At 42.0% G+C, this 27,730-nt stretch overlaps 2 protein-coding genes across 22 annotated transcripts in view; one reads left to right on the plus strand and one right to left on the minus strand.

The window, feature by feature from the left end:
* rbfox1 (RNA binding fox-1 homolog 1) overlaps positions 1-14,576 on the plus strand; it is a 372,506-nt gene extending 357,930 nt beyond the window's left edge. For 11 of the 20 annotated variants that reach the window (XM_061749589.1, XM_061749599.1, XM_061749600.1 and 8 more), the window contains 2 exons: positions 2,923-2,998; positions 11,839-14,576. In XM_061749589.1, the coding sequence (XP_061605573.1) occupies positions 2,923-2,998; positions 11,839-11,961 (199 nt within the window). In that variant the 3' untranslated portion in view covers positions 11,962-14,576. Of the gene's footprint in view, positions 1-2,922; positions 2,999-3,575; positions 5,828-5,856; positions 5,925-11,563; positions 11,672-11,838 lie in introns of those variants that run through there. The other 9 variants (XR_009784866.1, XR_009784864.1, XM_061749597.1 and 6 more) reach the window with 7 other exon arrangements.
* A 6,246-nt stretch (positions 14,577-20,822) lies between these two features.
* The window catches only part of LOC133466388 (junction plakoglobin-like), a 123,927-nt gene continuing 117,019 nt past the window's right edge, over positions 20,823-27,730 (minus strand). For both annotated transcript variants that reach the window (XM_061750031.1, XM_061750032.1), the window contains exons 16-17: positions 26,133-26,272; positions 20,823-22,293 (exon numbers count right to left, since the gene is read on the minus strand). In XM_061750031.1, coding sequence (XP_061606015.1) covers positions 26,136-26,272 — 137 coding nt within the window. In that variant the 3' untranslated portion in view covers positions 20,823-22,293; positions 26,133-26,135. The remainder of the gene's footprint in view (positions 22,294-26,132; positions 26,273-27,730) is intronic.

Genomic DNA, 27,730 nt, shown 5'->3' on the forward strand with positions numbered 1-27,730 from the left:
TTTTTAACTGCTTATCTTTTGCAAGGTCACAAGTGAGCTGGATCCTTTTCCATCTTACTTTCGGTAATAGGTCTGGACCTCTTGCCTGTCAATCACTGGGAAGGTATTGACAAACAACCATTCACACTTATGGGAAATTTATATATTTTTTTTTCTTTGAAATGAACCTGCATGTTTTTAGACTGTGGGAAGAAAACAGTAAAACATGCAAACGTCTCACAAAAATGTCAGACATTTGACTGTGAGGCAGATGTGCAAACCATGCTGCCCCAGTTGTATTGTATACGTACAAAATTATGTTTCCCAGATGGGAATTGCTCAATATAGAAACTTTTAAATGATAACCGGATTTTATTGTAGTGACTTTTAATAGCATGTCATGTACTTGTATGCTCGGGACAAGTAGCTCATTAATGAGCTATTTGATTTATAAGCTGTGGTCTACCTCAAAGAGAGTTTCGCATCGTTTTATCTTGCACACAGTAAATTAATTAATTTCAGAACACGATGTAAGAGTCTCAAAGACTTTTAAAGTCATTTAATGATAACATTTTTAGGAGTCATACTCAGATTTATATGTTTCCGCTTTCTAAAAAATTATGGCCATGTTTTACTAAGTGTCTGATTATTAATCATGAGACTTATTCATCAATACAACAATGGTATCTCGATGGCGAGGAACCGCGAAAATATGTTGTAACCCAAATTGAATAGCCAGGGCTTTCTAAAGAGTCACAAAACAAGAATAGGTTCTTATTTACTATCAAGATGAGTGAAGGTAAAGTGAAGATCCATTAATGTTATCCTTGGGTGACTGGTTGGCACTATGGGGAAAATAGTGAGGCCAAAATGGTTATGTAAAGCACAAATATGAAGAGGTATGTGAGGTTGGTAGACAACTGTTTCCCTCAAGATTACAAGGCTTTACTATTGAGACATTATTCATTGCTCCATTAAAAAAAAAAAAAACTAAATAGATATGCTTCTTTAAAAAAAATACATGCCAGTCCAGCTGCTGCAGCAGTGGAACGAAGTTGGATAGCCAATTTGCGAGGAAGTCACTCACCACCACACACACATACACACTATTATATGAATACACTGCAAACAAAACAAAAAGAAAGAAGAGGCTTCAAACTGTGGAAACCGTGGGGGTGACACTAAACACACATACATGCGAGCACACACACACGCCAAAAATGTGTGGGTGAGCCCCACTTGCAAGACAGCAGCGCTATAATTATAAACAAACAAATAAAAAGGGTTAAAACAATAATCACAATTCAGTTCAACTAAGTATTTGGGGATTTGTTCATTTCCAAACAAGCAAAGCACACTACATTGACAATGGTTCACAATAAACTGACCATCAAAGGGGCATATCAACAAGACAAAAACAAACCAAGAACAGCAAAACAATGGTGACACTGGCAAGTGCAGCAGTCTGTGTGGCAAACAACATCTTACTTGATGTGCGACCCGTTTGGAATTCTGCGCCTGCTGTGCACAACCTGAAAATGCCACATAACACGGGAATATTGAACCAGGTTCAGTCAGAGTTGTCGCCATACCAGAAGTTTGATCAAGTTTGATACACCCACTTGAAAGTACTTGTACATTATTTGCAGGGACCAAACATGCAATTGGCATGAATGAATTGTCAACTTACACACTATTTGGTGTGTTCTGATATCACACTATCTACTTAGTTGACTCAGCTATCACCTCCCAATGACGACTGCCTACCATGCTGACACCCCCCTGGTAATAATTGAAATCTGATTGGCATTTACCGATTCAGAAACATACTGTGCAGAACTGAATGGAACTGTACCACTATATAAAAATGTGGCTTAAGCGGCACTGAGTTTTTCTGGAAATGTTCCATTATCACCTTTTGAGTTTGTTTTGGATTTTTCTCTTCCAGGCTCAGTGGTACCTTGTCTTACAAGTCCCCCAAATAGCATTTATTTTATTTTTTTTACTTATGAGCCATTGCTTGGTCAATTTTTTATTTTATTTTATTGTATTTTTTTTTTTTTGCTTTATGTCGCGGAGAGCCAACATTTTATTTATGAGTGCTAATGTACTAATTTTAATTTACAGTACTATAATTATTAAATTATTATTTCTTTATATTCTCTTTATGTTTTTTTCATGTTTATATACAATACATTGCTAATTTTATTATTTTAAAACACATAACAAAAACAATTGTGGTGGTTTTGGGGGGCTGGGACAGATTAATAGAAGTTCAGTTCATTTTAATGGGGAATATTGATTTGATATACAAATATTTCAAATTACAAGCTCGGTCACGGAACTAATTAAACCTGTCAGTTATTGCATTCGACTTTTTTTTTTTAAATTCTTATCTGTTTGTGATTTGCAAAAGGTTTTATTCATCAGTAGACATCGAGGAACAGCATATGTATACAGTATACTGTACATCCAGGTTTGTTCAGTATCTGACAGCAAGCGCACCGCAATTAGACATACTTGGGATTTCTTTTTCAAGTTGTTGTCATGATTTAAACAACATTCTTGACCAACTGGAGAGCAATTTGGAAATTGTTGCTGTAGGCTAACTACGGAAATTGTCATAGTTCCCTCCAACTAGTCACATTGACATTCTATCGTCTTTACATTTTGCTGTTTATTTTGTTGTTCTTCTTCTTTCTTTTGTATCATTTGTTCAACTTTTTATTGTATATTCTTTGTCCCTCTTTTATGATTTCTTAATAATAATTCTAATAATGTATATTAATTCCTAGATTGGTGAAATTCGTTATACGTCCAAGGGAGGTTCCACAACTCTTCCGATTTCCCTGACTCCAAATGTTTTTGTTATTGAAAATGTTTAGTGTGTGGATATATTTATAATCAAACCCGTATGATCTGTTTTCTCTGGTGTCTCTGTAGTTATGGACGAGTATATGCTGCCGATCCCTACAACCACACACTCACTCCAGCAGCCACATACAGCGTTGGTGCCATGGTAAGAGTGCCATGCCTGTCACACATCGTTCCTTCCTCACAATCTATCTCACCTGTACTAGAGTGACAACTTTAGCATTATGAGGACAAAAAAAAAAATAATCTACAATATTGAATTCAGTTCCTCTTTTGCTGTGCATGTCACTTGCTTTAATTGTGTTTTCCTTGTTCAGCACTGCAGTAGGTGCAGGCGGGAGTGGAGTGGGAATAATACAGGCTAAATGGCCAATTATCACATTTTGTTTCACTGATGAGGGAAATGGCAAAATCATGCTGATAATACTCTGGGCCATTTGAGCTTTTAGATCCAAATAGTAAATCACAATGAGCTAATCATCAGAATTGCATCCATACTTATGAACCCTTTCATTTACCAGTGTACTTAACAGGAGCAGCTATAATAGGCTTGTCGTCATACAGTCCAAAGCCCCATTCTCACCTGGGAGAACGGGATCTTTTTTTTAAAGAACCCGTTTCATAGTAGATGAAACATTCTGCAACTTGCATTATTTGGAGGCCCTAACCTCAAATTCTGACGTTATCCTTTTTCTTCTCTTCATTTCGTTAATGGTGGACAGCAAAATAACTAAGTCCAGAGACAAGCTCACTACCAAAAAGTGTAATACACACATCTGGGGTGAGTCTGAAACACTAATTATGCCTCTAACCATAATGGACACGGTGTAGATCTGGGGGACACATATCTTTAAACTAAAATATGTTTCTCATCATGTATGGAATGTGCATCAGAATATAATATAGATTGATATTCAAGGTATAGCAATTGCAAGAAAATTTATATTATTAGTTTACCCTTGCCAAACCATAGGAATTTAAATTTGAAAACAATTTATTTTAGATCAATAGTAACAGAATACAAAAACTCTGCCTGTGAATGGTTATTTGTCAATATGTGCCATGTACATCGCAATTGTGTCGGGGTTTTTAGGTTTTTTCACTGGGAGCGCTGCAGGAGAGTGTGATGTTGCACTTCTGTCTTTGTCAGACTTGCAGACAATGTTAATGAGGCAGAATCGGCAGTGGAGGACAGCGATGAACCATTTTATAATCAAGATCACTCCCAGTTTGTTTCATCCCACCCACACATGACAACGCATGCGAGTTACAATGAGGAAATGGCCGCAGTCATAGGCTGCAAGTTGGACTAGTTGAATCATTTTACAATCGAACAGATGATGTAAATGTATATATTTCCCAGAGAATGTGTTGTGGCATCTGCCTCACAGCTCCGAGGACCGCAGTTCAAATTCCGGCCTCGCTTGTGTGGAGTTTGCATGTTCTCCCCGTGCCTGCGTGGGTTTTCTCCGGGTACTCCGGTTTCCTCCCACATCTCCAAAACATGCATGGTAGGTGGATTGAAGACTCTAAATTGCCCGTAGGTTTGAATGTGAGTGTGAATGCTTGTGAATGCCTGTTACATACAGCGGACACGGCTATGGTGTCCTTGAGCAAGACAGTGATACCCCGAACTGCTCCCCGGGTGCTTCAGCTGCCCCTTGCTCAAGTGTGTTCCACTAACAAGTGTGTGTGTTAACTGTGATGGGTAAAATGCAGAGAACAAATTTCGTGTGCATGCATGCATGTTCATGAGAATAAAAGTGATTCTTCTACTTCTTCTTCTTGTTTGTTTATATGTGCCCTGCGATATGGCTGGCAACCAGTTCAGGGTGTACCCCGCCTCCTGCCCGCAGTTAGCTGGGATAGGCTCCAGCACGCCCGCAACCCTAGTGAGGATAAGCGGTACAGAAAATGGATGGATGGATGTGTTGTGGTAGTTAGCAGAAGTATGTGTGTGTCAAATGTGACAAAGTACAACACAAATCCTGGACATGTGACGTGGCCCACGTTCGTCATATATCAAGCTCCTCTAAACAATAAAAGTCTGTGACTCACCTGACATCGGGTGAGTTGCTTCACCCGCCGCTTGTATATCGGTAAATACATTATTATTTTTGGGGGGTGGGGGGTCACGAAAGCAAAAAAATATACCCAAAAAAGGTTGAAATGTATTTGTTTTCTCCTGGTGAAAGAAGGGAGTGTATTCTTGCATTTGGTAGATTCGGTGTATAATCGTAGAACACACTATTCTGTGGGTCTTGAAATATAAGTCAAAATGCCCTAAAATGGCTGGCACTCAAGGGATTGTCTTTTCTGAAAATGTCTTTTTTGAAAAGGAAACGATCTCACGTTTGCCTGCAGGATTTTCTGGAAGACAGCCAAATTCAGTGTTCCATTAATCACAGCGTGTCATCCAGGTCTTGTCGAAGCCAAGCAGCCCCAGACCATCACACTGTAACCACCATGTTTGACTTGGCGTGATTTTATTTGCATCAAATGCTAAAAAAAAATTTTTGTAATTTATTTTTATTTTTTATTTTTTTTTTAATGCCAGGCACAACAGGCTGCAAACCTTTTCTCTCATCAGTCCACCTGATTATTTATTGGGGACTATAAAGCTGTTTCTTGGCAAAAGTGAGAACAGCCTTATTGCTCTTTTTTGTCAGAAGTCATTTTTCCATTAGAACTTGATACCATTTTTGCCCAGTGTCTTTCTTATGGTTGAGTCACAAACACTGACCTTAACTGAGGCCATTGACGCCTGCAGTTCTTTGGACATCGTTCTGGGTTTGTGAACTCCTGGATAAGTTGTCGATGCACTCATAAAGTAATTTTGACTAGCTGACCACTCCTGGGAAGGTTCACCACTGTTCTCAGTTTTCTCCACTTGTGGATAATGGCTCTGACCATGATTTGGTGAAGGCCCAAAGCCTTAGAAAGGTCTTTGTAACCTTTTCCAGATGGATTTATTGCTGTCACTTTCATTCTCATTTTTTCTAGAACTTGTTTGGATCGTGGCACGATGCATTTCTTTGAGATCTTGTAGCCTACTTCACTTTGTTTGACAGGTACAGTTTAGGTGATTACTTGATTCAGCGGTAATCATGTCTGTGTGTGTTCTGTGAAATCAAACTCAGCTTTCCAAAAAGTTAACTCATGATTTTAACAGTTTGACATTTTGTCACATAAAAGGGCCAGATTTTTTCCCCTTTATAAATAGCAACTGCATTTTGTATTTACTTGGGTTGTCTTTGCGAGATAATAAAATTGGATTGATGATCTGAAACATTTAAGGATACTACTTATTGTGTGATTTTGCACACTGCTCTTCATAGGTTTGCTTAGGGCTTCCCTTGCCCAGCTTCTCAGGCATTGTGCATGAGCTTTTTTGCATCGCTGACATATCCTCACTTAAACTTAATTGAATTTGTCTGCGCTGCTAACGGTAGTCCAAATGCCACATTAATCCCGCCTGTAAAAGGTGATGAATGACCTCATGCTTTGGCAGCCCAGTCCATGTTAGTTATTATATTTCTAATTTGGTGGATACCACCTCACCCCACACTCCTTGGTAATGAAATAATTAGTCATTTTGATAATTAAATCTCCTGTGGCGCTGCAGCCACAGGGAGGACGTGAGGGAGGAAGAATTGAGTGAGAGATGGTCAGAGAGGAGTGTTCAAATGTGATCATTGGTCACAATTCCCCACTCAAACCGAAGAGAAATAGCAATATAATAAAAAGTTTTATTTTAATCCATTAATCAAATTGCATAAACTTATGTGTCAGTTATGCCAGTCAGTTGATGCAATGTTAGCAATAAGCAAACGTAAAATGGCAGGAGTCTGTATACAGTCATCCCTTGCTGTAACGTGATTCGCTTTTTTGCGGCTTCATTACATCGCAGGTTTTTTTAGCGTACTTGAATTGCAAATTATTTTCAATTTTGCGCAAAATAGTAATAAGCGTAAACCAGGAGAAATGAGTGCTTAAAAGAATGTCCAAAGTTTGGGATCAATTCATCCATCTATTTTCCTCCACTTATCCAACTTCGGGTCGCAGTGGGCAGCAGCTTAAGCAGGAAAGCTCAGACTTCCCTCCCCCAGCCACTTTGTCCAGCTCTTCCGGGGGGGATCCCGAGGGATTCCCAGCCCGGCCGAGAGACATAGTCTCTCCAGCATGTCCAGGGTCGTCCCCGGGGTCTACTCCCAGTGAGACAAGCCTGGAACACCTCACCAGGGTCCAGGAGGCAGATGCCCGAGCCACGTCATCTGACTCCTCTCGTACTCGGCGCAGCAGCGGTATAACTCTCAACCCCGCCCGGATGACTGAGCATTTACCCTATTTGTAAGGACACCCTGCAGAGAAAACTATTTTCGGCCACTCGTATCCAATATCTTGTTCTTTCGGTCACGACCCACATCTTGTGACCATAGGTGAGGGTAGGAACGTAGATCGACCAGTAAGTCGAGAGCTTTACCTTTTGGCTCAGCTCCTTCTTCACCACGACAGACCGATACAGAGTCTGCATCACTGCAGACACTGTACCGATGCGCCTGTCGATCTCCCACTCCATTATCCCCTCACTCGTGAACAAGACCCCGAGATACCTGAACTCCTCCTCTTTGGGCAGGATCTCCTCCCTGACCCGAAGAGGGCACTCCACCCTTTTCCGACTGAGGACAATAGCCTCAGATTTGGAGGTGTTGATTTTGATCCCAGCCGCTTCATACTCGTGAAACGTTCCAGAGAGAGTTGGAGATCACGGCTTGATGAAGCCATCAGATCCACATCAGCTGCAAAAAGGAGTGACATGATACTGATGTCAGCAAACCGGACCCCTTCAACACCCCAGCTACCCCTAAAAATTCTGTCAATAAAGGTAATGAACAGAATCGGTGACAAAAGGCAGCCTTGGCGGAGTCCCAACTCTTACTGGAAACAAATCCGACTTACTGCCGGCAATGCGGACCAAACTCTGACACCGGTCGTACAGGGACCAAACAGCCCGTATCAGGGAATCCGGTATCACATACTCCCAGAACACCTCCCACAGGACTCCGAGGGACACGGTCGAACGCCTTCTCCAAGTCCGCAAAAGACATTTAGACTGGTTGGGCAAACTCCCATGCACCTTCGAGTTTAGAGCTGGCTCTCTGTTCCACAGACAGGACAAAAACCACACTGAATCTGAGATTTGACTTCCTAACAGACCCTCCACTCCAGAACCCCTGAATAGACCTGACCAGGGAGGCTGAGGAGTGTGATTCCCATATAGTTTGAACGGACCCTCCAGTCCCCCTTCTTAAAAAGGGGGACCGCCACCCCGGTCTGCCAATCCAAAGGCATTGCCCCCGATGTCCATGCGATGTTGCAGAGGCGTGTCAACCGGGATAGCCACACAACATCCAGAGCCTTTAGGAACTCAGGGCGGATCTCATCCACCCCGGGGCCCTGCCACCGAGGAGCTTTTTAACCACCTCGGTGACCTCAACCCCAGAGAAGAACCCACCCATAGAAGAACCCACGTCAGAGTGCCCAGACTCTGCTTACTCATGGGAAGTCGTCTCGGTGGAATTAAGGAGGTCTATTTGGCCCACTGACTAACAACATCCTGAGTTGAGGTCTGCAGCGCGCCGTCCCCACTATACACAGTGTATATTCTTTGTTTGTCAGTTTTGTTGTGCAACAAGGGAGTTTTAAATACTCCCTCTGCTTATTTTTTAAGTTATTTGATTATTCTGGTGTTTATTGAAAATACAGCTGTACAGAAAAGGGTTTTAAGGGACAGTAAAATCGTGTTCTTATTTGTGGATGGGGACACACTCAGTGAGGACTGCAACAACTCACCAATAGAACAAGATAAGAGAGGACAGAAAAGGCGAGGACAGGACAGGATGTGGGAAACGAGCAATGCAGTGCTACTGATGAGTGGTGTGGTGATATACTTTTTATAGTATCTAAACACAAGTCAGAACCTGTGAGTTGACATCTTAATATAACCTGTGTTATTATTAGTGGTCCCAGCACAAACAATTAAAGCCTATAGTGTGTCTATGGAACTTATTAGTGAATGAACACCATATCACATGCATGTTTGTCAACTAGTTTACGCAGTTGCTGAGTCAGCACAATGAGGAAGGGTGGGCCTGGCCCCCCTCAACCCGCAAGGAGGGGCCATGCCAGGGAGCCCATCCTGCGGGGGAACCAGCCAGGGGTATACACGGTATTGACGGTGCGCAGCTTCCCCCTCCCGAGACAGCAGATGATGGACCAGAATTTGCTTAAAGCCGTCCAGAAGTTGTTCTCCATGGCCTCACTGAACTCCTCCCATGGGTTTTTGCCTCAGCGACCACTAAAGCTGAATTCTGCTTGGCCAGCCAGTACCCATCAGCTTCCTCTGGAGTACCACAGGCCAAAAAGGCCTGATAGGACTCCTTCTTCAGCTTGACGACATCCCTTACCACAGGTGTCCACCAACGGGTTCAGTGATTACTGCCATGACAGGCACCGACAACCTTACGGCCAGAGCTCCAGATGGCAGCCTCAACAATGGAAGCACGGAACATGGTCCACTCGGACTCAATGTCCCCCGCCTCCCCGGGGAAGTTCTGTCGGAGGTGGGAGTTGAAGCTCCTCTGACAGGGGACTCTGCCAGACATTCCCAGCAGACCCTCACAATACGTTTGGGTTGGACCGGCATCTTCCCCCACCATCGGTGCCAAATCACTACCAGGTGGTGATCGGTTGAGAGCTCTGCCCCCTCAAGTGTTCAAGACATGCGGTTGCAAGTCTGATGACATGACCACAATCGAACTGCGGCCTAGTGTGTCCTGGTGCCAAAGTGCACATGTGGACATCCTCTCGTCCACTGGGGTAAACCCCAACATACAGGCACCTAGTCGGGGGGCAATAAGTATGCCCGCAACTGATCGGCGCATCTCACTGTCAGCAACTCCAGAGTGGAAAAGAGTCCAACCCCTCTCAGAACCCAAGCTGTGTGTGGAGGTGAGCCCAACTATGTCTCGTCGGAACTTCTCAACCTAGCACACTAACTCAGACTCTTCCCCTGCCAGAGAGGTGACATTCCATGTCCCTATATCCAGCTTCTGTAGCCAGGGATTAGATCAGCAAGGTTGCCACCCAGCTCACGATGCACCCTACCCCCTTGGCCCCTCCCACAGGTGGTGAGCTCATGGGAAGGTGGACCCCCGTTGCCTCTTTGGGCTGTGCCCGGCTGCGCCCTATGGGTGTAGGCGCTCCACTAGGCACTCGCCTTCGAGCCCCACCTCCAGGCCTGGCTCCATAGGGGGACCCCAGTGACCTACGTCTGGCAAGGGAAACTTAGGTCCATTTATTTTCATCATCATCATAAGGTGTCATTTGAGCCGTGCTTTGTCTGGTTCCTCACCTAGGACCTGTTTGCCATGGGTGACCCTACCAGGGCATTAAAAAAAAAAGAGTTTCCCCTCAGGGTCAGTCTGGTGGCTGTCCAGGACACCTGAGGTGAGTTACTTGGCTGGGAAGTTCAGGAGGTCGGCCATGATGCCAAACCCAATGGCAATGCAGGGGCCAGGCAATAGGGTTGGATGGCAGCCGCTGGAAGAGCGCTGCCGGATAGAGGTCGGGTAGCAGCCCCTGGACGAGTGTCGCCGGAGCAGGTTGGGTGGCGGCCGCTGGACGAGCGCCACTGGAGCAAGGACGGGTTGCGACCACTGGAAGAGCGCCGCCGGAGCCTGGCACAGCTGCCAAGGAGCAGGGATGGGAATCCGGTGCAGCTGCCGGGGAGCAGGGACAGGAGCCTGCCACAGCATTTGGGGAGCAGGGTGACGCCATGTTCTTCCCGCTGGGTCTTGTTCTGGGTGGTTCATTCTGTCACGTTTGGTTTTTGAAGGCACTGGAGACAAGGAAGTGGAGGACCCAAGTGCAGGGAATCAGGGAGGCAAGGCAGAAGTGCAGGAGTCTCACAAATGATATTTAATTTCCAAAAAAAGGCAAACAACGAACATGGAAAAAGCAAACTAAACAAAGTCCCACAACTGATAACCAAAGTAACAAAGAAACACTTGAATAAACCTAAAACTGGAAACAAGACATGACTACTGAAACTACAGACGACTATGACGTGACAAAGACAGGGACAATGACATACTACAATGACAATGAACTGAAAAGAACTGAAAGAAACCAGGGAACTAAATGCAAACAGATTTACGAGACAACGAGGAACACCTGGACAAGACACGAGTGGCTGGAGGGAGCTGATTGGTCGACACAAGGTAGAAGGTTGACGAGAACAGGTGGACACAATAACTAAATGAGCACACAATACATGAAAAACGTGGAACACAGGAAAACATGAAAAAACTAAACAACCCAAACCAAAACACAGACCATGACAATTTAGTTCTATTGCCATTATTTCCTATGAGAAATTTTGATTCAAATTCCACACAAATTGAAAATTGTTTCTTAAAAAACATTTTTCTTTGGCTATTTATAACATACCAAATGGGATACATTTCAACCTCCTCAATAACCTTTTTGCAGGCATAATCCAGCATAATCCATTTTTAATCGATGTGCACAGTCAGAATTGCGCATTTTCTGCCAATTGACACTTTTATTTGAGTTGTTGTTTTATTTTTTGAATCCATCCTACCCTCCAATTTGTAATAGTTATATTGACTGGATTTCTTTCACATAGCTGTTGGCATGTTCCCCTGGCATGAAGTGTCTCGCTGTGCTTGCTGCATGACGATTGCTCCGGTCATGGGTCTTTTCATCCCCCATGGGTTTGCACTGGAAAAAAACGGTAATGTAATGTTGGAACTATAGTAGTAGTTGATACTGGACGAAGGGGGGCTAACAAGGGTGTGCATGTGTTTATTTTTTTCATTGTATTTGGTTGTTGTTACAATGATTTTACAATTTCTTGTTTATAATGTGTTTCATGGTGGTGTTGGTCTGTACGTCTTTCAGAATGCATTCACCCCGCTGACAGATGCCAAAACACGGAGCCATGTTGACGACGTAGGACTTGTGCTGTCCTCCCTCCAGGCTAGTATATACCGGGGAGGCTACAGCCGTTTTGCTCCGTATTAGCAACACTTCCCAAATGAAACACAACCTTCCAACTGGACAGGAAGAGAGCATGTGCGTGTGTGTGTGCGCGTGTGTATGTGTGTGTGTGTGTGTGTTTGAATGAGTGTGAATAAAAGAGAGACGTTGCTGAGGCCTGGCTATTGCAATACAAGCAATTCAAGCATCATTTCAGCATCTCCTACGAGAGAGAAAAATATGTAAGATTAAAATAACAGCTGATATTTTTCATCTTATACCTCAGATATTTTGTGCTGTGTATTTTGATATTGTGGGGTTTTAATTTCTAAAGATTTAAACATAGTTTTCAGCTGTAGAAATTGTGTCCATGATACTAATAGAGTAAACGTTAGAGTAAAAGTTAGGACACAGAGGAAATATTTATCTGATTCACATTGTTGTATATAACACCCACTCTGTATGATAAATATTTTGACGATGAAAAGCTTGTATCTCCAAAATCTTGAGATTTTTGCTTTTATTCCTAAACAATTACAATTATTTTTGTCCTTATGTTTCAGAAAAGAGGAAACAAATTCAAGCTTTTCATTGCGTAGCATTGTTCTATTTTTTACATGTTTAAAGCGACTATGCTTGTTAACTGTTTTTGTTCTCTCTGCATCCTTTTGCACTTACTAATTTTGACTGATGCATTTTTTTATTCCATTTGGGATCATGTCAAGAGCTCTTGAGAACATTGTCATATAAATTAAGTTTTTATGAACATTCGCGGCCAGGATAGGCTAATTAAAAGCAGCATAGAGAAGCAAAGGATTGCTAATTATTTGAACTCCATCATCTCAAGATCATGACTTTCTTATCTCATTTGTTTTGGGGAAAAGCTATTTTCTTATGACCTCAACTTTAAATTTCACTGTGCAGTTTGGTTATGTCATTTTAAAATGTCCTGCATTCAGTTCTAGTAAAATATTTTGGTGTGTGTATTGTTTTATTTATTTTGTTCTCTTAAGTTATTTTTCGTTTTTTGCTTTTCCATATATGTATCACTGAGCTTTTGTTACTTATTTTGGGATAATTTTGTCATGATCTGAAATTTAGATGGAGATGCTGGATGGTAAGTTCTAAGCAATGCCAGCAAGTACCAGCTTTCATAGATGATAGCGAGGTGAGCATACCTGTAGTTAGTGTTAGAGTTATGTCAGTAGAGACAAAATTATATGAGTCAGCACGTTATTCAGACTGTAGCTTTATTGACTAAATAATGTAGTTGGATCTTATATGACATCAAACCAAAGGTTTCAGTAGCCATATCTGGCGTGTTCATGTATTTAGACAAGATTCTTCATAGTATAAAGAGGGGAAGAACTGCCATGGCAACCCAAACATTTGTTCATTCATTAGTTGATTATCTGTGAGCTAAAATATGGGGAAAAAAGTTTTATCACTCATCTGAATAATGTGAATGAGAGGAAAAGTCAGAATCTTTTAGATAAACTTAGACATTAATCGTAAATTGAGCAATTTGCTGCACTAATCCTTTTCTGTTCGGAGGAGCAATGGTCTTTGGGATTTATTATATTTTTTTTTTAATAGGAACTTCCAGAAAATTCATTGGTAAAACTGATGATTTTTATATTGCAGGAGAGATTTAAAAATATATATTGCAGTGTCTTTTTTTTAAATTTTCATTTGGTTTTGCTTTTTTTGTCTTGTAATTAAAAATGTATGGAGGATAAAATATAATACTCAAACAATGTATGATATTTGAACTGTGCAGTGAAGATGTTATCTTATATGAAATACATTATAGTATAATGTTTTAGATTTAGGCATATAGATCAGTTGTTAGGGCAAGCTAGCTCCTTTTCTATCAAGTCATGTTCCGATTTATGGCAAATCATTACAAATAATTAGTTATACAGTATAGCTTAAATGCTCATTTGTTTACTTTGTCAAATATACCATTTTGCACATGTTACTTGTAATTTCCACATAAATCTGAGACATATCAGTGCTTTAGGTTTCCCATTTCTTTTATTTCAGTTGATTTTGCTTTTGTTATTCTTAATGTGACATAGCTTACTTTTGTAGTCTATCAATCTTTACTCTTTGACAAATACCTGTTTGAATATTACACAATTATATACATATGAAAAGTAAATCATTTGTGAACAAGATAATTAATGATGTACATAGACCTTCATGGAATCAATCTGTAGTGTATTTTAACGACGCTATTTGGTGAAAGGGAGCTTGGCTATGGCTGCGTTGCGAGCCACTCCTTGCACCACATTCTGTTTACAAATGTTCCCAATTAGTGGTGATGTTACACACATATCTTCCCTTTTGTATTTATCACAAATTAGAACCCTCAGATGCGCCACATCAAAGGCGGTGTAAAAGCATCAGGGCAGTTTGGGTCTGCTGGTTAAAATCTGTGTATGTCCATTCTGAATGACGATGTATGCTCAGAGACAGGGTGGCTGAACGTCTTTACTATGCTGAATGTCTGACTCTGCAACTAATTTATCTAAGTGCTTCTTCCAGTAGGTGTTGTGGTTCAAAACGAGGCTTCTTGCACTGTCATCGTATGTGCATGTACTATGGTTCTTCCACTTGTCAATAACCATCAATAAAGTTTTGTTTTCTCAAACGTTTTTATGCTTGGTTTCCTTATTGCACATATTTTAAGATGTAAGAAAAAAAGAAGAAACATGTTTTTCTATTTTTTTTTTCACCCTAGTAAATGAATACATTTCAAGGGGATTATTTGTTATGAGTAAATCACAAACGATCAAAATAGAGGATAATGTTAATCCTTTCATTGAGTTAATCAAACACTTGGGATCAGCTCATGAAGCCAACAGAACCACATTGTCTGCAAAAAGCAGAGATGCAATACTGAGGCCACCAAATCTATACGCCTCGGCCGTGACATGAAATTTAAAAGTTATGAACAGAACAAAGGGCAAACTTTGACGAAGTCCAACCATCACCAGAAACGAATCCACCTTATTTACCAATGCGAACCAAACTCTGACACCGGTCGTAAAGGGAACGAACAGCCTCAGGACCTTGCCGAGGGTGTAGAGCTGGTCCACTGTTCCACAGCCAGGACGAAAACCACACTGCTCCTCCTGAATCTGAGATTCGACTTCCCGACGGATCCTCCTCTCCAGCACCCCTGAATAGAGCTTACCAGGGAGGATGAGGAGTGTGATCCTCCTGGAGTTGGAACACACTCTCTGGTCCCCCTTCTTAAAAAGGCGGACCACCACCCCAGTCTGGCAATGCAGAGACACTGTCCCCAATGTCCACGCGATGTCACAGAGGCGTGTCAACCAGGACAGCCCCACAAAATCCAGAGCCTTTAGGAACTCCGGGTGAATCTCCTCCACCCCCGGGGCCTTGCCACCGAGGAACTTTTTAACCACCTCGGTGAGCGCGCCTCAGAGATCTCATCCCTGCTTCCTCATGGGAAGACATGTCGGTGGAATTGCGGAGGTCTTCGACAACATCTCGAGTCGAGGTCAGCAGCGCCCCATCCCCATTGTATAGAGTGTTGATGATGCACTGCTTTCCTCTCTTGAGACGCCAGATGGTAGACCAGAATTTCCTCAAAGCTGTCAGGAAGTCTTTCTCCATGGCCTCACCGAACTCCTCCCACGCTCAAGTTTTTGCGTCAGGGACCACCAAAGCCGCATTCTGCTTGGCCAGCCAGTACCCATCAGCTGCTTCAGGAGTCCCACAGGCCAAAATGGCCCGATAGGACTCCTTGTTCAGCTTCACCACTGCTGTCCACCCACGGGTTCGGGGGTTGCCGCCACGACAGGCACCAACCACCTTACGGCCACTGCTCCAGTCGGCCACCTCAATGTCCCCCACCTCCCCCTGAACGTGGGTGAAATTCTGCCGGAGGTGGGAGTTGAAACTCCTTCTGACAAGGGATTCTTCCAGAGGATTCTTCCAGAGGCCTGCCAGGTCGGACCGGCATCTTCCCCCACCATCGGAGCCAACAGACACCAGGTGGTGATCAGTTGACAGCTCCGTCCCTTTCTTCACCCGGGTGTCCAAGACATGCGGCTGCAAGTCTGATGACACAACCACAAAGTCGATCATCAAACTGCGGCCTAGGGTCTCCTGGTGCCAAGTACAGATGTGGACACCCTTCTGCTTGAAAATGGTGTTTGTTATGGACAATCCATGATGAGCACAGAAGTCCAACAACAGAATACCCCTCGGGTTCTGATCAAGAGGGAGTTCTTCCCAATTATGCCCTTCCAGGTCACACTGTCATTGCCCATGTGAGCACCTGTTGTCCTCCAAACAAAGAATTACGTTAAAGAAAATTTATTTTCCTTGAAAATTTAACAATTTCATCATTTTAGTAATTAGTAATTGCTCTCCCCACATTCCATTTGTAAGTTCTGAGTCCTTATGTTCGGGTTAAAGTCTAGGTTAAGGTCCTGGATTAAAGTTCTTAAATTTGAGTCCGGTTAAAGTCTAGGTTACAGTTCTCTGGTTGGAGTTCAAGGGTTAGGAGTTCAGGTTAGAGTTAGGTTTGAGTCCGACGTGGGTTGGCGGTTGGGTCCCCAAGTCTGAGTCAGACGGTTAGGGGTTTAGGTCCCCAGGTTAGAATCCAACAATTAGAGGTTAGGGTCCCTGACAATTTCGAAGACGTTCGAATATTTTAAAAAAGAGAAGCACTTCTAATGAGTACTGGAAATGGGAAGTGGGAAGAGCAAACAAATAATTACTGGTGTATATGTCACTTGGGTTGTTTGAGGAAGAACAGAACAATTTTAAAGTTAAGGATTTGGCTTCCACAAATCAATCACCCGATGACAACGATCAAGGAGAGTGCAATCTGGAATAAGACCATCAACGCAACCGCTTCCTGCGACCCACAGCACGGCCCTCCACACACAGCACTTCTGCGGTTCCCCCCCCTTCTCACACAGCCTGCTGTCGTGTCACAACAAGATTTGAACCAGATTTGAGGAGGTTGAGGCTGAGCACTGAACATGGGAGGTGACGGGGAGGGTGTAGAAGATGGTTCCATTGTGAAAAGGAGAGACATTGGATGGACAATGGATCGGAGACTGTCCGAAGAAGATAAACAAAAGGGCCAGACTTTTGCACTCATGGTGGCGATTGGTGGGTCAACCCAGTTCATCCGAGTTCTGGCTGACTCCCGACCGCCCCAAAGACAGAGCTGGCGATATGCAGATACACATACATTCAACATTACTGTTCTTTTGTGTTATTTTTCTGCAATGAAGACACGCTTGGCACTGATAACACTGCTTCGCTTGGGCTAGTTATTTAAATTACAGTCACCATCAGACATTCATTTACACACTGGAGTTGATGTAATACAACTATGAAGTATAATTGATAGAACCTTTTGAATTAGAAAGATGTCTTCCCCCTCTCCAAAACCAGTCCTAATTGACAGAATTAGCATTATACCTGGATCTCTCAGGGTTGTTATTTTGTTGTTGTTTTTGTTGTCATGACAACAAAAGACAAGGGGTAACAAAGATGAATTGAAACTCGAAGTACCTGCAATGTAGAATTATTACTTGTAATTGTCTGAGGGTCTATTTATTCCCCGCGTAGATGTTTGGTCTGGCACCTAAGGTGATCAAGGAATCACCCAAAATGTAAGACAATTTGTAATTTTTCAAGGTTTCGAGAAACTATTCTCTGGTGGACATTTGGTCTGGGAAAAATAATTAAAAATGCATATTTTTAATTGATGATTGAAAATTTCAAATAAAGGTTTATTATTTTTTGGTACTAGATAAATCAAAATTCTGGTCAAACTCATGGTCAATTCTACTGATATAAATAAATTATGAACACAAATGCGAAAAGCAAGATGTTAACTATTTACTTTGAGGGGTGAGAATATCAGCTTTGTGAAAATGCACAATTCACAACTGTCGTGGCGGCAACCCCCGAACCCGTGGGTGGACAGCAGTGGTGAAGCTGAACAAGGAGTCCTATCGGGCCATTTTGGCATCTTCTGTTCCGTTTATCCTCACTAGCGTCGCGGGCGTGCTGGAGCCCATCCCAGCTATCTTCGGGCGAGAGGCGGGCGGGGTACACCCTGAACTGGTCGCCAGCCAATCGGAGGGCACATACAAACAAACAACCATTCGCACTCACATTCACACCTTTATTTAATTACTTAATTAAAGAATAATTTATTTTAATTTAAAATCTTCAATTAACCTATGATGCATGTTTTGGGGATGTGGGAGGAAACCGGGGGAGAACATGCAAACTCCACACAGGCGGGGCCAGGATTTGCACCCCAGTCCTCAGAACTGTGAGGCAGATGTGCTAACCAGTCTTCCACCGTGCTGCCGGAAACGAGTTAATTACTGTAAAATCACTTTAAAAGTGTTTAACTGCAAGGTACAGTATGGAAAATAAGTGTAGAATTTACAGGAATGTCTAACAGTGTCGTGTATTTGGGGATGACGTGCCAAATAGAAATGTCAGTAGCTCATCTGTCAGGACTTTGGCTAATAAAAAAAGAAAATACTTCATCTTTGTAAAGCTGGTTGGAGCAGTAGGCAAAAAAAAAAACAAGGGTCAGCAGGTGCAGCACTGTTTGTGCATCCCTTCGCTCTTCGGCTGTCCGTGTGTGTGATTTATTTCTCTGTGTCGTGTAAGGTTCATAGGAAAATGACAGTACAATATACATGGAATTTCCCTTTGTTGGACTATAATCCATATGTAGACTTTTCATTGTTGCAGTTATCAACTAAATGACAAAGGTCAACACAGATCTGTAATGTACTCCTTGACGGACAATGCTCAGAGAGAGCAGCTCTCGCAGGTCAATTACGCAAAACCTTGAGCTTTGAATTGTGCTTGTTATATTTATCACTTAACTTAATGGGTGGCGGGTGGTGTACCATACAAGGTACAATTTTTTTTCCTCGATGCCAATCTCAGTCAGTCATACTGTTTTGCTTTGCTTTACAGTTTGAGGATTAAGATTTGTCTGCGCAGGGCTCTTTGTTGTTCAATGGTTTCTGTGCGCCATCTTGTGGCCATATGACTAAATCACAAGGGTAACGATTTTGAATTGTCTGGCAGCTTGACTTTTTTCTCAGTGCCATAAGAAATAGCAGGATATAATCACACCAAATAAATAAAAAGTAATAGGATTATGAATTTTGCAAATCCCTTCTTTACTCAGAAAGTAGAACAGTGCTTGGATACTTTTTTTTAGGATACTTTTACATGACGAACACCAGATGGATGACGGATTACTGTAGTTATTCTAAGGAAGTTATTTTAGTATAAAGGTGGAAATACTGCGCATAATCATTATAGCTTTGTTGAAGCAACATATCTCGGTGGCCTAAGACTTTTGCACACCTCTGACAAATGACTTGTTCAAATTGTCACCTTGCCACCTACCAGAAAATGTGTCAATAGTTCTATTACTAAAAAAAAATGCTGTAGTATACTAGTGTTTAATGTGAGGATGAAACACATTCAGTTCGTGAGATGGAAATCAAACGGTATAGTTAATAAAGATGCAGGGTGCATAAACACACATTGGAAAAGGACCAATGAGTTGAAGATAAAATTAAGCTCAAGTCAAGCTCACACACATGTAAAGACAGTCAGTCTGATTTTGAGCCTGATTTCCCCGCTCCTGATCGAAATCAGTGTGATCATCTGATGGTGCTCAAAATTATCCCGACAGATTATCCTATGGTGGGAGGTGTTTAACCTTTATGCAGTGATCTAGTCAAACACAGTGGCACCCTAGACCATACGTGCTTCTAGCTAACATAAATTGACATTACTACAAGTGAGCCCGCAGCAGTAGCCTATTATAATAAATGTTGTTTAACACAGGCTAAAAATCCTGAAATCTTTGTATTTTCCTAAGTATATGCGGCATGGCAGCAGTTTCATCTCTTGTCAGGATAAAGTGGTATGACACTCTAAGATTCGTTCTGATTGTAGTCTGAAAGGTTTGATTCAAAGATCACTTTTCCAGGTATGTTGTGCAAGTGTTTTAAGTCATTATGACACAATTTAGAGTCTTCAATCAACACGCATGTTTTTTGGGATGTGGGAGGAAACCGGAGTGGCCGGAGAAAACCCACGCAGGCACGGGGAGAACATGCAAACTCCACACAGGCGGGGCCGGGGATTGAACCCAGGTCCCCAGAACTGTGAGGCAGATGTGCTAACCAGTTCTATGATATTCTAGCTTCACTGAGATTCACCTGCATGCGCACTGGATGTGGAGGTAAGTCACATTTGTATGTGCGAGTCTGACTCGATTCTGAGTGAGGAAACACATCTGCCTCACGGTTCTAAAGTTCGAGGTTTGAGTCTCAGCTTTGACCTTCCAGTGTGGAGTTTGACATCTCAAAACCTGTAACTGAGGTTATGCGAACACTCTAAATTGAATTTAGGTGTGAATGTGAATGTGAATGGTCTATATGTGCCCTGCGATTGGCTCGTGGCCAGTACAGGGTGTATGTACCCCGCCTCTAGCCAAGCTATGCAGAAAATGGAGGGATGGTCTTTCAGTTTGTGTATTCGTTAATACATATCAAAATGAATTCGTTTTCAATTATAGTATATAACCAGCAGGGGACAGTATTGATTAACTTTCCTTATCACAGATCATATTTTAAACTTCAGCAGTACAATCATTCAAATGGCTGATTAAACAGTGTATGTCTCTAATTAGAAAAAGGGAAATAATAATATCTACATACACCTGAACAGACAATTGAATAAAATAGGGTTATCATTATTTTCTCATTATAAAACTATTTGTTTGATTGTGAATAATAGTAAAAGTGAAAATAGACTTTGGAAATTCTGATAAATTTGCAGCAGAAAGACTGGACTTGATTATATGATTTAATCTCTGTCCCGGTAAATGTTTTCAATGTGGTTTGATGCGTTTTATGAGCATCCAATGTCAGGAGCATCAAATAAGAGAATCATAATTGTGGGGGCTGCTATTTGACATTGATTTTCCATACAAGTAGAATGAATGTACATCAAAATCAAATAAGAGATTTAATTAAATTCAGATTAACAACTGTGTTAAAGGCTCTGAGCAAATGCTGTTTGTTTTTTTATGTGGTTGTGCTTTTTTTTTTGTTTTAACATGTCGGGTTTAGACTTCTTTTAGGGGTATTTTGCAACCAACAATAGTCATGTTACAACCACAGTTGACCTTGATGAAAGAAGCACAAAATGTCCATTGATCAACCAGTTCAAGCCTCAATCTTTAATACACTTGAATTCCTCCACCACTCTCTCTCTCTCTCTCTCTATGTCAATGACAATCTCACTATGGTTGTTAATTCAATATAGCTCTCCATGAAATTTTGAACAAGTTGATTAAAAAGGTGTGGTACAGACTTTGTAGTCGGAAATGCTCAAGGGGATTAACGTCTTTTTTTGTTGTTGTTTGTTTTTTAGGGAGGGGGGGTTGTGATGATCACTCAAGCACAATGAGGCATTGACTTGGTGAGATTTGTACCAATTTTTTTTTTTTAAACTACAAATGTGATTGGCCAACATACCGCCAAATACATTGCAACTTACCGCATTGTCTGTTTGTTTCTCAGTATCCAAACGTGAACAATTTGTAGACACATTATACTACCATGCAACAACCACATATGGACATGTGAAGAGTTCAAATACACAGAGGAGACATCAAAAAGACAGCAGGGATACATACATGGGTAGCATTCAGCAGCAAATTAGACTAGTTAAAAAGGTAATTTTTTTTGTATTTTTTTTTTGTGTTACGTGACATCCAGAGATCAGTAATCGGAAATAGAAACTGGGAGAAAAAAAAAAAAAGAAGATCATTGTTGGACATAATTGATGAGCCCAACCTCTGGCTTGAAATGTCTTACTTAATGCTGTTTTTATGACGGAAGGATGGAAGTATTCTTGCATTTCATTCAGACTGTCAGTTAGATTTGTCAAATAACTGTTTTTTCAATTGCACCTCCTGCTTGTCCCGCATGCCCCCAAACTGTCGATGAAACATTTTCTCGTGATTGCTTTTAAAAGTTACCCGTGTTACGGTACACTTTCACCCCACTGTAAGACATCATAACAAAATAACAGTTGTGTTATTTACACCAACAATAAACACTTTCAATAAACTGTATCCTGAAAGTTCTTGATTGCCAAATGGAATATTTTCCACCTTAAAAAAGGTTGAAAAGGCTTGATTCTCCTTGTCATTAAGACCTTCAGAAGCGTTCTTCCTCTATGAATTCCTCCAGTCCTTTCTTTCTGTGATTTGTTAATCCTCTGTATTGGTTGGACTCTGTTTTATGTTTTATGTTCCTGCAAGAAATAAAACAAAAAAATGTTGCATACGTTTCATAAATGACATCCGCTCATGACAACATTGACAGAGGCCTGAAACATACCCAAAACATTAAACAATATTTATTTTCGTCATACGTGTAATGTAGTATGGCCTATCATTAATTTGGGTCTTAACTACAGTATATCTTGGACATATTAAATATGCTTGGTTAAGCACGAACATATATACAACTTGGAACGTCTTAGCAAATGTAGGTATGTTTTTTTTGTGTGTAAGTAAAAGACCGTGGTGTAATCCCATAATTTAAGATTGCCAATTCTACCCATCACTGATTGCACAGATGACAGTGATGTCCAAGCCTTGGTGGAGGTGTGCTTTCTCTGAGTGATAATTTATGTTAATATAACAAGTGTCTTTCCATTTTGTTTTACAATACACCTTTGGTTGTGTTTTAAATTAGGTGGTTTGACGATGAAAACACTTATTTGTTTTGTCAAATTAATTTCGTATTTATGGGTTAGAATGTCCTTGTAACAGTCTTTGTAACTGATGCGTGTCAAAAAAAAACACACACACACACACAAAAATTGAATACATAATCATCCATCCATCCATCCATTTTCTGAGCCGCTTATCCTCACAAGGCTCGCAGGAGTGCTGGAGCCTATCCCAGCTATCTTCGGGCAGGAGGCAGGGTACACCCTGAACTGGTTGCCAATCGCAGGGCACATATAAACAAACAACCATTCGCACTCACATTCACACCTACGGGCAATTTTAGAGTTGTCAATTAACCTACGATGTATGTTTTTGGGATGTGGGAGGAAACCGGAGTGCACGCATGCATGGGGAGAACATGCAAACTCCATACAGGAGGGGCCGGGGATTGAACCCCAGTCCTCAGAACTGTGAGGCAGACGCTCTAACCGCCGGAATACATAATCATTTCAGTCAATATCATATACAGTATATATAGTTTAAAAAAACTACAGTATGAATCTGTTTCACCTGTTGTTTTGCAAATAGTTGGAAAAGCAAGACAGCCCTTGTAAGGAATGGTTTTAGCAGCTTTCGGCCATAGACAAGTTCCCTCTCCTTAACCTAATTTTCTGGCTCCTTTTGCATTTTTTCAGTGCCCTCTCCACAGCAAGTAGCATTTGTGCCTGGAGCCCACAGAATTTGCTCAGGGAGTTCAACTCCTCGCAGGTGCTCCAGGACGTTCCATACTGTATAAACATGCAGTAGCCAGGTGGTTTGCTGTAGAGGACGGTGTCAAGCGTGTGGAGACAGACCATTACACTAGGAGAGATGGAGGTGGCTAAAGGAGGGCAACAACACAGCAGGAGGCTTGCTATCTGCTCCTTTGTGATAGGAGGAACAATTTCAAGATGTCACAAGTTGAACTGAAGCTATGACCAATTACTCTATGTGCGTGTGCATATATATATATATATATATATATATATATATATATATACAATGTAAACATGTTTATTTATCTGCAGATTCATATGGTCGATTCCAAGTGCTGCCCAGTAAATTTAAATAGATATTTGGATAGTAGGATTAAATAAAACATTGGGACCAAAGTGTCTCTTGTAAAAGTGCTTTTAGAATGGGAATGTGTGGACATGAATTTAATGGTCTCACCCTCTTATGTGTGTCACTGGGAAATTTGCATTCGGCATTATTCCGCAGGGAAATGCACTATTGTGACATTGTATCATAAAAGCTTGAAGTTAATATTTTTTTCCAATTTAAATAGTAACATACAAAGGGGTACCAAAGGGGTTATGCATGATTATTTATTTTGTGCAACTCACCTGCAGAATATCAAATATATATATTTGGTAACATTATTAATGGAATGGTAATTGATCCATCAAAAGAGTATTTTTGAGACATTTTGAATTCATTTTCCAATTCTGATTCAAGTTGGCAAGCGTTGGAGTGGAAACATTGCCACCTCACAATTTGATTTAATCACGAGTCAGAAGGTTCCAATTAAAATAATTACTAATTAGCAATGCATCTGGCTGTAGCTTCAATCTGTGCTTTATATTTTAAAAAACTTCTTGCTGTTTGACTATGAATAAATAAATTACAGATATAGTGAACCCCTGCATATTTGCAGATTTTTTTGGGCATCTATCTGTTGTGAGTCATTTTGGGTTCCATCTTATTTTGACATCAATGCTGCTCTGTTTCCTGTGTTGTCTCGGTCCTTTTGTTTCAGGACTGAGTGTGGCCAGGTGTGCTGAGCTCCTCACACAGCTGTCCTCCATTACTCATCACCCTTTGCATTTAACCTTCGGTCTGACTTCCATTCCTTGCCAGAATGTCCTTGTTACCTGCTTGGTATTGGTCAGCTTTGCCTTCTGTTCCCAGTTGTTTGAATTGCTTGCTTCAAGTTGAATTACCTCCCTCGGTTGAACTTTTGCTCTGGCTCCTTGTGATAGTGATGTTCAGATGAAGCCCCGTGCAGCATTAACTAACACTTTCAGCCAAATGTGCCAGTACATATGCCGACGCTTCATGATTCATTTACTCTCTGACGCCATCTAGAGGTCAAAATGTAGAATTGCTTAATTTATGGTTCAAATGACACACGGTCGACCCCAAACCAGAAAACCACTTCCTGAATCAGTCACGTGATGCGGTGCTTCAGGACGGTTCAAGCGTCATCGCCGACGTCACCAAACCACACACGACTGATTGCTTTTTGTTCTATATCAGCCCCGCCGTGACGAGAGCTCAGTCGCTGCCACGCCCAGTCCTCAGTTATTTTGATACTTTGTTTCTTTGTTTAGTTAAAGATTTGCTACTTTGGGTCAAATTCCTCCTCTAACATCACGCTATACTTTGTTGTTCTCTGAAAATCTAATCGTTTGAGACAAGCAAAAGCAGTAAAAGTATTTCTCACCATCTGGTGGAATCTTGGTGTTATAGATAGGTTTAATTCATTGATAGTGTTTTCTTGTCTGTCATGTAATGTCAAACTTGAAACTGAAAGAACATTTTTGGTTCCCTCTAGATGCAGCTACAAATAGCCCCCGGTAGACTATTATTACAATTTCCTGGCTTTCCCTTACTTTTATTAATGTGTGCAAAGGCTGAAAGGTGAGCTTAATGACTTAATACCATTTGTGTAAAGTGCTTGTTTGTCCATGTGCAATGTCATGTCAGTTTGTGCTAGCGTGTTAATGAGGCTAGTATGCTAGCTAATACTATTGATCAGCCTCATGTGAAGGTGGTTTGTGTTGAGTCATTAAACTACCGAATACAGTTGTTTTCAGTGGTCCCCAACCACCGGGTACCAGGCCGGGCCCTCCACCTCCTCCCCTACAAAAAAAGATGTTTTATTTATTTATATTTATTTTTATTTTTTTTTTGTATTTGGTTTTGTAGCTTGCAATTGACATATGGTTGGCGGTCCAGCAGCATCCCCGTGTTGACAACAAACGTTTGGCGGTCTGCGGTTGCAAAGGTCCATCGGAACCAACCTCCAAACGTTTGGCGGTCCGCGATTGCAAACATCTGTCAACACATCCACCCCCATTGACAAGTGGTTGCCGGTTTGCAAAACGTATGTAGTACATGAACCGGTCCATGGTGGAAAAAAGGTTGTGGACCACTGGTTTTTGTAAGATGGTTTCATAATTGTGTAAATGCTCGATGCATGGTGTTGGTGCTTTATGAACTCTCCATTTTAAGTGGTTTTCTGCCATCTTGTGTCCTCTATACACAATTACAAACCTCTTTTGGGTGTGGGGGGGGGTTACATATAGACAAACAGACTGGTAATCTTTGCTCAGGTTAATTAGAAGGTTAAGGCTGTGGTATCTGTATTTACCTGTTAGAGTGGTTCAGGGTAGGTCTGTCTTGGGTCATAGGTCATGTCAGGTATGTAGGACTCATGGAGATCAGGGTCTAATGGCAGAGTGTCCAGAGGCAGGGCAGCATAGCCATAGGGAGGATATGGACCATCTAACTCTAAAAAGGTAACAGAGAGAAAGGCATTTTGAAAAAATTCCTCACAAAAATGTCATGCTGTAGCTGTGGTCTGTTTTGTAAGACACCATGCCCCAATAAATTTCAGAGTGTGTCATTCACGAAAAGAAATGGATGCCTCACAAAGCAAATGCCATTTTTTTCCCATAGGAAGAAAGACTAACAGGAGTAAATTACATTTACTATGACTTGATACTAGCAAGTACTCCCAAAACCCCTATGAAGAAAACATTAAATGGATCTAGGTTTTCCTTGCCCGGACGTGGGTCACCGGGGCCCCCCTCTGGAGCCAGGCCTGGAGGTGGGGCTCAAATGTGAGCGCCTGGTGGCCGGGCCTGCACTCATGGGGCCCAGCCCGGGCACAGCCTGAAAGGGTAACGAGGGTCCCCCTTCCCATGGGCTCACCACCTGTGGGAGGGGCCATAGGGGTCGGGTGCTGTGTGAGCTGGGCGGTGGCCGAAGGCGGGAACCTTGGCGATCTGATACCTGGCTACAGAAACTGGCTCTAGGGATGTGGAATCTTACCTCTCTGGCAGGGAAGGAGTCCGAGCTGGTGTGTGAGGTTGAGAAGTTCCGACTAGATATAATCGGGCTCGCCTCCACACACGGCTTGGGCTCTGGTACCAGTCCTCTTGATTGGCATTGGACTCTTTTCCACTCTGGAGTTGCCCGCGGTGAGAGGCGCCGAGCAGGTGTGGGTATACTTATTGCCCCCCGGCTCGGCGCCTGTACATTGGGGTTCACCCCGGTGGACAAGAGGGTAGCCTCCCTCTGGCTTTGGGTGGGGGGACAGGTCCTGACTGTTATTTGTGCCTATGCACCAAACAGCAGTTCAGAGTACCCACCCTTTTTGGAGTCCTTGGAGGGGGTGCTGGAGAGCGCTCCCGCTGGGGGCTCCATCGTTCTGCTGGGGGACTTCAATGATCATGTGAGCATTGACAGTGAGACCTGGAAGGGCATGATTGGGAGGAACGGCTGCCCCGGTCAGAATCCGAGCTTTGTTTTATTGGACTTCTGTGCTCATCACAGATTGTCCATAACGAACACCATGTTCAAGCATAAGGGTGTCTACGCGTGCACTTGGCATCAGGACACCTTAGGTCACAGTTCGATGATCGACTTTGTGGTCACCCTTGCCCACCATCAGAATCAGAATTACCGTTATTGGCCAAGTATGTTACAAGACACACAAGGAATTTGTCTCCAGTAGTTGGAGCCACTCTAGTATGACAACAAACAGCCACTATGACAAAATATACATTGAGGACATAAAAAAGTATGCAGAGTCATTGAGCAATGAAAGTGTACCACTTGTGTGGTGATGCTGATATAATGCAACTGTGCAACGATGTAGTTCTCAAACAATTTAGAGCAATCTAAAGTGACTAATAGTGCAATGATCTGGGACAGTGACAATTATGCAAATAGTTCAGAGAGTTA

The sequence above is a fragment of the Phyllopteryx taeniolatus genome, chromosome 16 (assembly GCF_024500385.1).
Source record: "Phyllopteryx taeniolatus isolate TA_2022b chromosome 16, UOR_Ptae_1.2, whole genome shotgun sequence".
NCBI classification, from domain to species: Eukaryota; Metazoa; Chordata; class Actinopteri; order Syngnathiformes; family Syngnathidae; genus Phyllopteryx; species Phyllopteryx taeniolatus.